A 13410-nucleotide genomic window follows, 5' to 3' on the forward strand; every position below is an offset into this window, starting at 1 on the left:
GTGCTGGTTGTTTGACTCTCACTCTGTACTCTCATTAACCCTGGTTCCAGCAGTGCAGGCAACAGTTTCCAGGTATTGAGGTCTCACAGGCCCTTTGCAGGCTGCTTGCCTAATACCAAACAACATCGAAAACACCAACTGGAGTCTGAGCATAGGAAGAGCCCCTGCAACAGAATTTGGTGAAGACCAACACTAATGTAGGGAGAGATTAAAGGAGAGACAATCAGGGGGTCAGATACTCTGTTTGTCTGAATAAAACTGTCGAGAATAAATAGTTAAACTATTAATTTCATGGTAATCGTCTTATTTTGACGGTGAAAGAGATAATCTAACCTGATGTAACCCTGTGCTGGCACTAAGTAAACCTCTAATGCTTTTAACTAAAATCAGTTAAAAATAATAATAATAATAATAATACTGTCCTATCATCAAATCTTGCATTTACTTGAACAGTAAATGCAGCATCCTGGCACTTACTATGAATAAAACAACTGTAAAAAACAATGTACACGATATATATGATACACATACAATGACACATGCATATGAATATCATGTGTTATTTTTATATATATCATATTGTTTCAATAGCACCAGGGTTTACTAAAATTGCAGAGATAATATTGTTATCCTTAGGTCCTACTGCAGTGACAAAATCATCTGGGGAAATCTGCAGCGCATGTAAGGAAAGGATTTTCGGGGCAGCCGTGAATGTTCACAGTCCCACAGAAGGAGCCACTGTTTGAGTTCAGTATACACCCCTGTTGTGGTTTCTTAAGGCGTCCTCAGGCTTTAAAGCTTAAAATCTATGAAAAACAATGTCTTGTTCACTTCTTACATTGTTTATTTATTACTTCATTCAGCCTTTATCTGTACCCATCTGACTTCAATCTATTCGCTTTTCCTTCCCTTCTTGTTTTAGAGAGACAATAAATACATTACAAAGCCATCAGTCAGTGCACAGTATCCATCTATGGAAAAGCTGCTTTACATGCTGCTCTATGCTTTACATCATAATGACACAATGGACTAGAAAGCTTATTCAATTTTTGTCTCTTCTCTGTCTTTGGGTTGAAGTTGGTCACTGATCGTAATGCTTTGATTAGCACCTCCCTTTAATGCATCTTTCCCTCTGTTTCCATCTCAGCCCCCCTCCCCTCCCCACCCCACAGAGTTTATTGTGGGTTTACCAGAAAAAAATCAATAAAGCATCAGAGTTTTCCTCCTGACACACCAGTCAATCCATTTCATGGGACGCGCAGGCGGTCGTCATGGTTTAAAGACTCCTCATCTGCTCCTATAGTGCTCTATGTGGGAGCACTGTCATTCTTCCTAATATACTGCAGCAAAAAGCAAACCCTTGATCTCACAACTCGCTATTATTCAACTAAGCCACATACTTTTGTCCTTTACGACGCTATTAATAAAAGCTACTTTATAGAATGATTGAATAGGCCTGACAGCATATATCATTACCATTTAATTAATTACTTGTCAATCCCACCTTGTGATAATTAAAAAAGGATATCATTTGGTGTTTCACTCTTTTTCATTTGGAAATGACAGTATGCCACTCATTTTTTTCAATAAAGCCTAATTCTGATGAATTCCCAAAGGAGAGAAGAAAAGACATGATTAATAGCATGCATGACTGAGACACATAAAATTACAAAAGGGGCCGAGCAGTAGGTAGTCAGGTCTGTGTTGCTTGTGAATTATAAAAGGCTTGGGGGATGATAATATAATGACACATGTATATCATATATTATTTATAATATAAATCCACAGTGACATCAGGGTTCACTGAGAATGCAGAAATAATTTAACACAACACTAATTTTATCAGTATTACCAGAGTCGTATGATTCCCACCCTTGTGTTCATTTGACAAAGTGTCTAAAGTCTATCTTTAGACAATTTGCAGCCTGCTGCAAAAACATACATTTTATTCCAATTACTTTAGTTCAACATATGAGAAAGACAGACATAAAATAGTATTTTTGCACCAACAAGGTGATTCCTTAAGAGGTATTAGTTGGAAAGTTGCGTATGTCTCAGCATTTTCAGTTGATCCATTTACTGTTGGCTGAAACCTCATTTGAAACAGTGACAGTGGAAGGGTGGCTGTCAAGAAGCCATTCTTAAGCAAGGGCAAAAGACAGAAAAGGCTGAGGCATGCCAAATTATGCCAGAGCTGGACTCCAAATCAGTGGTAACAGATCTTACGAAGTGATGAATTTAAATTGGAAAATTCTGGTTCATATTCTGTGCAATATGTACAAAGGTGGTCATGAGAGAAGTGCAACAGTGAGAGTCTTGTTTTCAAAATTATGAACACATAAACAGGGTCATGTGGAAAGCATTTGATTGGCTACAGCTTCATGTTTTAGCATGCCAATAATCCCAAAACACATTCCTAGTGCAGTAAAAGCATACCTGGATAGAAAAACACACATTGGAAAGCTATCAGCCATGGATTGGTCTCCCCAGAGCCCGGACCGTATTGGATAGGTTAAGGCCTTTTCTGTCCTTTTCTGTAAATTTAGTTGGATTAAGACGACCACTTCCTGTATATGTATCAAAATAAATTCCAAGCAGCAACAGGGGCCGCATTATGCCAAGCAATAGGTGTCTGGCTTTTAATTTGAAACATTTGTGAAGGAAATGCTGAGTGTCACTGATTATACCTTAAGAGCAGTACCATTTTATAAATGGAAACTTCACTATGAAGTAAATCAACTGGAATTATTGAATGAACACAACTGAATGAGCATTTCTGCAAGAGAAGCGTCACAGTGCAGAGTATTAGACGACTATTGGTGTGAACTAGACACTTCCTCTTATTGTTTTTGATAAATGCAGTTTTCATCAGGACCAAATAAAAGATGATAAAACAGAGGCTACAAAATATGGCATAGAAAGTGACCAACGTTTAAGAATTTACCAGATCAGACTACCTCAGGCTGCTGAACATCATTCTATAATAACGCTTCACTGAAAAATTTCTGCTGCTGCTGCCACGCACGCCTCCATCATTGACATTTTCAAGCAACTTTCCTTCACCTCTCAAGCTGAAATCCAGGCGCTGTATCTGCACAGTATCACCACAAGTACACAGCCTGTCTCTCAGCTTGGCCGGTGGTCCTTTGTTGAGCCTGTGCAGTGGGGATTTAAAGCCAGGGGAGAAGGAAAATGCTCAATCCATATAGGAGCCTTGTAATCCTTCCACTGAACTTAAAAATCAGAGAAATTGTGGTTCCAGGGTTCTCATATTATATCAGTGATATACTCTACCTGTCCTCCTCTCATTTTTGCCATCCTGGCTCATCACACAACCTGCCCACGCTCCGTTACACCTGTCTGTCTATATGTCTGTGAGTACAAGAGTGCCTACCTTTCAGGCATGTATGAATGGCTTGATATGCATCTGTGCTTGTGTGTGTGTGTGTGCATGCGCATGCATGCGCGTGTGTGTCCTTTCCATCAAATGCTGGCTTCACATCCTTCACCACCCACCAAATAAGAGTGCTGATTCATTATGGCTTGATGACAGATGCTGAGAGGGAAAGAGAGACGCGGTGGATATTGGAGAGGTGAGAGCGGTAAAACAAACAGCCAAATAGAAGGTGGAAGCGAGCGTGTGATAGAAGGGTAAGAGGTAAATGGATGAATAAGAGAAAACAGGAAGACAGTGATAAAGAGTGAAGAGAGGAGGGAGAATGTGAGAAAGGCAGCGACAGATGGAAGCTGAAACAAAGAAAAGTGCTTGCAAGTACTCCCTCCCCAAATTGATTCTGACTGTCGGCCAGGGCGCCTGATGGATATCTGAGCCTTGATTGGAATTTACATGCCAGACACAACCCTCCTCCTCGCATCCCCAGCACACCTAATAACCCGCTGCGCTCTCAACCTGCTTTGAGTGATAAGCCCAATGAGAAAGTGCTGGCATATTTAGCCCTAACAATGGCACACCGAAGAGTTTTGGAGGCCTGGAAAAGGATGCATTGTTTATGAGAGGGAGTATCGTTTCAACAGTTGATTAATGGCAGGGAAGCTATCGTCAGCTGCCATCGCGCCGCAGGGGCACGCCGGGCCCAAATTGGATGAGCGCAAAGGAAGAAGCAAGGTTTTCAATTGCTAGACGAAGCGGAACTATCACATCAAGATATTTTTGCTTTGGCACAGCGTTCGCTTTGCAAGCCTGCACACCTCTGTTTGCCGGTGTTGGAAATGGGAACTCTGAACAGCAACAGCAGTCCTGGTGATCCACTGCCATTTCTCAACTCTACACATCAGCAAGAGTAAATAGACAACATTACTTCATAAGGCTCCAATGGAATATGACCTGAATATAAAACACTCATAAATATTTCAGATGTAGAGGGATTACCGAAAGTGGATTTTCCCATAAAAGCTCAAACAAGTGTAACTCTGTGTTTTCCAGGTTTTGCTTACATTTACGTTCACATTATCAGAGCGCAACCGCCGAACCATTTGCACTTTATCACACACACTCACTCCTCCGTGTCCCAGTGGAAGCCGAAGAGTGTCTGCTACCGGCAATAAAACTTGCGACCAACTAAGTGGCAGGTCCAATGAATTCTTTCCAGTGCTTTAAGCGTAGAGCTTCTTCCGTGTGTCCCCAGTAGAACATGAAGATAAACGACAGTATCCAAAATCTCTTGCATACAGTATATCCATTAAAAGTCATGACAGCGGGGAATTATGGTCATCGCAGCCATGGAATACAGATCAGTGATTATGCACAAGAGCCTAAGGTTTTTGCAGAGTCATGAGATGGTTCTTCAATTAAAGGCACTGAAAGAAGACCTTGAATAGTGATCGTGCTGTCAGACCTAAGGATATTATTTTGTTCATCTCTCTCAGTTGGCCTTGTTACAGTTGAAAAACGTTGCCACAGCTACAGCTGAGCAACAATTTATTTAAAATACTCAAGAGAATTGTTGCTTTTTTCACAACGTTGGTATTGTTATGCCAAAGCAGGAAAGTTACAATTGAGCAATAGAGTTGCAACTGAGTCTTTCTGTACTTGCCAATGTTGCCTGTGCGTATGTGGAGCCGGCCTCTGACAATGGTGTGAACCGTCATGGGGCTGGAGGCAGAGTGTCGACCCAGGTCTGGGTTTGTCAGTAAGGTATCCTCTCCTACGTAGTCAGTGGTCAGTACCTCCACCTCGTGAAGCGCCTGTACTGCCGATTTACACTGACGCAACATGTACTAGGGATTTAAAAAAAAAAAAAAACTCAACATGAGAAACATTGGTAACACCTTACAATTACTACACTATTAAATATTAGTAAGGTACTCATTCATCATTTAGAAAACATTACTCCTAACTGCTCTAAATGGTTATTTCTGGATTAATAAATTGATAAAACATGTTTAATGACAATATTTTCAAACGTATTGCATTAAGTGCAAACCAATTATTTATGATCTCTTAATGAGTCATGGTGACTTTTAGAAAGTGTAACATAAGTATTAACAAAGACTTTAGAGGCTTATTTGTACATATAACAATTATGATACTCATTTATCATAATTGTTGTGGGAATAATCAGTGACAATACCAATGCAGAAGCCTTTGTTTCCTGTTCTCAGTTGACAGGGGGGCATACGGTGTGGTCTGAACTTGCTGTCTTTCTTGTATTTCTCATTAACTCCAGAAGTTTTTGGAAAATATCAGGTGAGCTGAAGTCCAGTGTTGTGGTTCTAAACCATAATAGTCACATTATGATCACAGGTTTGACCTCACAGGCTTTTACCTTGAGTTCGATTGCAGTAGAACCTATCAGGAGCAAGGAGTCACTGTCCCAGATGTCAATATGCATGGCGTGGAGGGCCAGGTAGCGAAGAAACCAGCGCTTCTCCCCTGGCTTCAGGAAACTATCATCTACTCTGAACTGCAGCTGCAGACCTGGAGAGCCTGAAGAAGGAGAGAGAGGACTTCAAATAAAAGAAAGCATTAATGTTAACCTAATATGGATGTGAACGTCTGAATTACAGAAAAGACAAAATGACAACAAATATCACTGCCCAAATATAACTGGACACCAGTTTATTTTTAACACAGTCAAGAAACAACAGCCTGACATTACTGAATGTATCCCATGGAGTAAACAAACTACTGCAACAATCAAACATGTTCAGGTGATGTACTGGATTAAATACACTACTGTGCAAAAGTCTTCAGTCAACTGATTTGTTTGTTAAGTCACTAAAGAGTGGCTAACAATCATTTGTGCATAAATAATGCACCTAACTCAAGGGATGAACCAATATTGTGTCTAAGACTGATCACTCATCATCTACTGCTCTTCTGGAGTGATGAATCCCAATCTGAAACTTCTGGTTAAAATCGTTTTCAGTATGTACACAGTAGGTCAAGAGAAAGCTACAACAATGAGTGTCTACAGCCATCTGTAAAACATGGTGGAGGCTCTGTCATAGCTTGGGGCTGCATTGTAGCCAGTGGTATTTGGAGATCTTATCAAAATTAATGGATTTATGAACACAGAAAAAATACCACCAGATTTTGATCTTCCATGCAATACCATCAGGAAAGCATCTGAATGGCAACAGCTTCATTTTTAAGCATAACAATTATCCGAACACACTGCCAGTGCACTAAAAGCATACCTGTATAGAAAATCACAGAGTGTAACACTATCAGCCATGGATTGGGCTCCACAGAGCCCAGATGTCAACATTTCTGAAGCAGTGTGGGATCATCTTGACAGAGAACAGAACAAAAGGCAGCCAAGATCCAAAGAAGAGCTTTGAATGTCTTTCAAGAAGCCTGGAGAACTATTCCTGAAGATACTTGAAGACATTGCAAAAAAGCTGTCTAAGACGGTTCAGACTGTGCTAAAGAATAAAGGTGGTCATATCAAATTATGATTTTCAAGTTTGTATTATACTCTTTTTTTGCTCTTATTTACTGTATTTTCATGTCTGTTGGCACACGTTTCAATACATGGCTGCACCTATTACCCATTTTCCTTTGGAAAGATGAAGAAAGAATGGTAGCTTAAGTCTTGCTATTCTGTGTCTCTTCTTATAGTGCTGTAATTACGGTTGTGTAACTGCCATCGGTAAAGGTATGAAGCATAGCACTAACCTGTGTTATTACTTTGCCACATTTTACTGTGAGATACAGAGAAAACAGAGACTGACTGATTAAAACATTGTCAAATAGCTCAGCTAATGATCACAAATCCCACTTGATTCAGGACTGGTTAAATTTAACTTCTGAAGAAACAATCAACCACTCAGAGCTGTATTGAGGCAGGAGACATCATCCCACCCTAGATGAGATTGTGGCAGCTATATAATAATAATAATAAGCATGATTTTCAATTTTTCAGAAAACCTTTTGTAGGTAACTGCTCTAGCTTACTGTTTCTGCACCTACTGTATCAAAAGAAAATCATGTCAGTAGGAATGATTCACCCCTCACTGACTGAAATAGTTTGCAGCAACATCAACAGTAGGATGTCCAGACAGCTGTTAAAAACTCATAAAATCCGATTCTTTGGGGGCTTGACCCATACTTGGGTGTCAAGGTCTAGATATCTTTGTCGATTACATGAACTTGCATGAACTTGGCGAAAAGCTTTTCTCTAAGCTTTTCACCAAGTTGACGGATCTAGGACTCAGCTCATCACTGTGTCAGTGGATCCTCAACTTCCTCACAGACAGACCCCAATCAGTGAGGGTGGGAAAACAAGTCTCCCCCTCCATCTCACTCAGCACTGGAGTGCCTCAGGGCTGTGTTTTAAGCCCCCTGCTGTACTCACTGTACACTTAGGACTGTGTAGCCACATCAGACACCACCTCCATTGTCAAGTTTGCTGACGACACTGCTGTTGTGGGCCTGATCTCCGACAACATCGAGACGGCCTACCTGGAGGAGATTAGGAACCTGGAGACCTGGTGCCAGGAGAATAACCTGCTCCTAAACATCAGCAAGACTAAGGAGCTGATTGTGGACTTCACTACAAAGCAGGCGAGGAATTACAAACCCCTCATCATCAGTGGCACACCAGTGGAGAGAGTGGACAGTTTCCGATACCTGGGTGTCCACATCACTCAGGACCTGTCATGGTCCTGCCACATCAACTCCCTGGTTAAGAAAGCCCGTCAGCGTCTCTTCTTCCTCAGAAGACTTAGAGACTTCCTTCTGCCACTGAAGGTGCTCAAGAACTTCTACTCCTGCACCATCGAGAGCGTCCTGACGGCAAACATCTGCACCTGGTTTGGGAACAGCACCAAGCAGGACAGACGAGATCTGCAAAGAGTGGTGCGCTCAGCCGAACGCATCATTCAATCAGAGCTCCCTGACCTGCTGTCCATCTACACCAAGCGGTGCAAGTCCAAAGCTAGGAAGATTATGATGGACCTCTCCCATCCCAACAATGGACTCTTCTCACTGTTGCGGTCTGGGAAGCGCTTCTGCTCCCTTAAGGCCAAAACAGAGAGAATGAGGAGGAGCTTCTTCCCCCAGGCTATTCGGGCCCTGAACCAGGTGTAGGGCTGGACTCTCCCAAACACGTCACTATAAGACTGGACTCTCACACACGTCACCACACGCACCACCACACATTTCCTATAATCCTATAATTCCTATAATTTATAATCTTTATAATCTCTTCTGCTATTTGCACATTCTTTACTGTAAATTCCTAAGTTAAATTGTAAATTTTGTAGTAACCTGTAAATAGTAAATATTGTAAAACTTTTTTTTCTGTCATTTAATGGTCGGGCATTGTACAGCAACAAGCATTTCACCCCCATGTCATACTGTGTATGGTTGTGTGTGTGTGACAAATAAAATTTGAATTTGAATTTGAAATCTGACTTTTGTCAAGTCAGTCTGAGGAAAAAGTCACCAATCTGATTATGTTAGCCGTTCCTTCTAGCCAGATGGCTTTAAATATAGAGAAGAGTCATAATATCTGGAATCAGCTGCCAACCTTGTGGGCATTTCTAAACTGGTGCACTAGCCATCTACTGGGAGTCATTAGGTCTGATGACTGCACAGAATCAGAGTGAAATGCCCAGGGAGTATAAAGCTATTTCACAAAATCAGAAGCTCTCCAGGGTTCCCATAATTCAAGACGATAATGGTGCCTAACTGCCAAAAAAACCTCAAGAGTAATTTTATGAACAGTGGGATAAAGTCATGGCTTAATCAGCACATTCACAATCGTCACTTTCCAACCTTTAAAAGGACTAATCACTCAAACAAAAGGTTTTCCACTTTAGACAAAATACTGAACACACAGTAAGATAACAGACGCTGTTTTGAGAACTACAGCAAGCCCTTAAACATCACTAAATGTTGCATATTAAACAGCAGTTTAGACTACATGCAGGGACGCACGCATAAGAAATTATTTTTGATTAAATCGGTTTATGGTAAAAGCCAAGAACCAGTCTGAGAACGTAAACTGAATACTTTGTGTGATACACCCTGCTGAAAAGTGAATCTTCCTCTACGTCCAAATCATCCCTACACCGGTGTGTTAAAATGTGTGAGTATGGGGTCTGCGTGCCAACCTTATTCCCAGAATTCTCTTCCATGGAATCCATGGAAGTCTGTATCAAAGCCCCACGCTGTCTTTATTCCCATAAGTTGAATGTGCAGAGAATCAGTCGACTGGATAGAAGTGGAGTAATGAGGACCTTTGGTGACAGCCCCGCTGTGTCTAAGAGACCAGCATGCCCCTCTGAATCTTTCCACACATGAAATGAAGGGAAAACTTTTTTTCTTTGCACATTTTCTTTCTTTTTTCCTTATTTCTCTCTCTCTCACACACACACACACACACACACACACACACACACACACACACACACACACACACACACACACACACACACACACTTCTTTAGTGTCAGTATTCCCATGAAGCATGCATGCAGAAATAGCCTTTTCTGAGGCTAACAGACAGGGTTCTTAAAGGTCCAAAAAGACTGGTTTATTTAAGACAAATACCTGTAATTACATGTTGGCCTCCAAGATAGCTGGATCTAAGCTCAAAGAGGCAATTAAATCCAGTTCTTTTTGAATCAGCTACTTGGGTGATTTAGATTTTTACAATCTGATGACCTCCAAAATAAAAAAAACAGTGACCCACTTTATCTTTTAATATTTTTTTCCTTTCACAAGCTTTCATTCACATCAAGGGATCTAATTTACAAGAAATTCTCCTGGGTGTTGGAAACAAAGATATCATCTTATTAACATATGAAACTTTGTCCCTACGTAACAAAACAAAAAAACTAGCCTAAAACCCAATGTTAATTCAGCACCACTTCCTGCCATAAAGGACATCTACAGGAAGCGGTGTCTGAAAAGGGCTGGGAAAATCATCAAAGACCCCAGTCACCCATCACATGGACTCTTCACCCTCCTGCCCTCTGGGAGGCGCTACAGGAGCCTCCAGACTAAGACCACCAGGTACCGGAACAGCTTCTTCCCCACAGCTGTCAGACTCCTGAACTCTGCCTCACATTAGACACATGGACTGGAGATACAACCACCTACACACACACACAATGGACAACTGTACCCTCATAAACACAATAATAACATGGACTGAACCACCACTCACAACCACTAGCACTTTATATAGCCTCTGTAGAAATTATTCACATATCTCACTTATCTTAACTGCACTACTGTATAATTCTGTGTAAATAATCATTCTGTACAATACGATAATTTTTAATTCTACAACTGTTTATAACTTGCATAGTTCACATTTCTGTATAGCTGTATATCTCATATTTCTGTATAGTTGTTTTATTTCATATTCTGTATAGTTTTTCATATTTATATCCTGTTCATAGCCTGTACATAGCTTGTACTCACTACAGCCTGTATATACTTATAGTTATAGCATATTCATAACATACCGTGTACATTATAACATACCATAATAGACCCATTTCTGTAATATACTTACATATCTATATTATTGCTAATATATATTTGTAATATATCTATATCATGGCTAAAGCACTTCTGGATGGATGCAACCAAGGCATTTCGTTGCCTTGTACCTGTAACATGTGCAATGACAATAAAGTTGAATTGGGGCAGCCAATAAAAGAAACTGGGCTTAATGGGAGCTAACAGTCAGTGAATGAACTGAGGCTGCACCAAGGAACAGTGTAATGTAAGTGAGGATTATACAGAAGAAAGTGTCCTGATGCATGCTCAATCTTTCAGGTAAGGAAATTCTGTTCATCTGGATGTCAGTGGGTTCAGTACATTTGCATAATTACTGAAACTAGCACCACTGTCAAACAATGGGCTATGAGGTCAGCTTCTTGATGATTAATATGCAAGTTGTCATGACCATTGGTCAACAAAGTGGGGAACCCATGACACACCTATGTTTCTGCCTGTAGTACTGACCCTTGTATGTGAAACAGTTCCAAGAGCAAACACAGTTGGTCAGTGCTGAGAGTTTCAGTTCAGTTTCAGTTTCAGTTTTACTTCTATAGCACATACGGAGGCCATCCTGATGTGCGTTCTCAGAAATGTAACAAGAAATCATTCTCCCGCCTGGGTCGGTCTGCTTTTACGCACAGCACTGTGCTGTAGTCAAGCAATGCCACTTCCTCACATACACAGTGACAATGGAAGATCTGTGCTGAGAGTCAAGGAAGGTGTGAATGTCTTTTATATTTGCAGGTCAGTCAATGTGTGGGATATTTTGTATAGGTACGGCAGGCATTTCTGAAAGTTGTAACACAGAGGTTTGGCCTGACTTGGATCTGAGCAACTCTGAGTGAGCAAATGCAAATGTGCCAGGCCTCAAGGATAATGGGTGGTTTGCACAACAAAAGCTGGAGGAGAAACGAGCTGACGACCTGTGAAAATCTCAGCAGGGGTGCTTAACACCTCGGGACTTGCACCAGAAAATAAAAACCCAGTAATTCTAGGGGGTGTTGGGTTTAGGGAAGTTAAGCAAATTTGCGCAGGTTTAGTAAATCTAGTGTTAAAAGACCCAGGTACATCAAAGTGCTTCACAGATGAGCCGCATTTGCGGGTTTACAACAATAAAGTAGCAAAGAAAATACACCCCCTGTAAATAGGTTGAGGAAGATTACAGTGAATGTCTTACAGACTTCTGCTCAGATCTCTAAAAAGAGATTTCAAAATTAAAAAGAAAAACGAGTACCAAGTAGGACACGGGTGTCAAATTCACTTTCGCTAACGTAAGGGTCACACCAAGGGTCAGACATATAGCTTATTAACAGGATTTCATTTGATTGGGAAATTATGCATCTTGTAGCCTATTTGTGTATAGTTTGGTTTGTATAAAGCAGGAGTGTATAACATAAGGCGCAGGTGCCAGAACTGGCCCAGTGAAGACTCTGATCTGGCCCATGGAAAGGAAAATGTGGAGGACTTAAATTTGGTACTTTTAACTATATTTTTTATTACATTTTACAGCCTACTCCTTCCTACTCGACCCTCTCCAAAAAAACACACCACAGTATTTAAATTATAGAATTCTGTTATTTCACACATTTACTTCTTAAAATTAAGCCCAAAGAGTCATGCTGACAGATTTCCTTCATTTAATTTAGCAACATTTCTCAAACATACTGTTAAAATTGTGTTATTTTGTCTTATATAAAGATCGTGTCATTGATTAAATGTGTAGTTAAAATGTGTTACATTGACAGAAAGTTGAGTGTTACTGGTCCAGCCCACATAAGATGAAAGTGGTCCCACAATGTAAAATGAGTTTGATGTGCCTGGCATAGAGGATTAAGCCAGAAAACAAAAGTTTCTTAACCATGACAGCATTTTATCAAGAAAAAATATTGCATTCTGATTACAATTCAAACAAATTATAACAAATTGACTTAGAAGCCTGTATTTACAGTTGATGTAAAAGCTTAGAACAATGGCGAATATTTTATTTTAACAAGTCTCATATAGGCTGTTTTGCAGGCCTGAACATCAGAGCTCAGTAACTGTCTCATTAAAAACATAAGGCAAGGAAAACAGCTTTTACCGTACAGCCGAGCTTCTGCCATGAAGCTGGCTGCTGATACAAAACCGATACCGTTGCATCTCCATCACTTTGAGTTTGGCCTTGAAGGAACACACAGTTGCACAGCTTTTTTTTTTTGTTCAGGGACTTTCCAAAGCCTTTGTTCCTTGTCCATGACTCCATACCTTTACTGGTATGTGGATTCAGACAACAAATTAAGTTCTTTGAAAACAGAAATTGCCTCTTTACACTCGGTGAAGGCATAGTTTATTCAGTCTCCTACCACAGCTGAAATGGTCTGCCTTAAGAACTAACTTTCCTGTTTGTTGCATCCAGTTTTAGCACGTGTGTGAGGTGCACACTGCTT

The 13410-nt window shown here is 40.6% G+C and overlaps 1 protein-coding gene across 2 annotated transcripts in view; it reads right to left on the reverse strand.

Annotated features, from left to right (window-relative positions):
• nphp4 (nephronophthisis 4) overlaps nucleotides 1-13410 on the reverse strand; it is a 111998-nt gene that overhangs the window by 38485 nt on the left and 60103 nt on the right. For both annotated transcript variants that reach the window (XM_026153873.1, XM_026153872.1), the window contains exons 10-11: nucleotides 5787-5947; nucleotides 5055-5238 (exon numbers count right to left, since the gene is read on the reverse strand). In XM_026153873.1, the coding sequence (XP_026009658.1) occupies nucleotides 5055-5238; nucleotides 5787-5947 (345 nt within the window). The remainder of the gene's footprint in view (nucleotides 1-5054; nucleotides 5239-5786; nucleotides 5948-13410) is intronic.

This window comes from Astatotilapia calliptera, chromosome 20, assembly GCF_900246225.1.
Source record: "Astatotilapia calliptera chromosome 20, fAstCal1.2, whole genome shotgun sequence".
NCBI lineage: Eukaryota > Metazoa > Chordata > Actinopteri > Cichliformes > Cichlidae > Astatotilapia > Astatotilapia calliptera.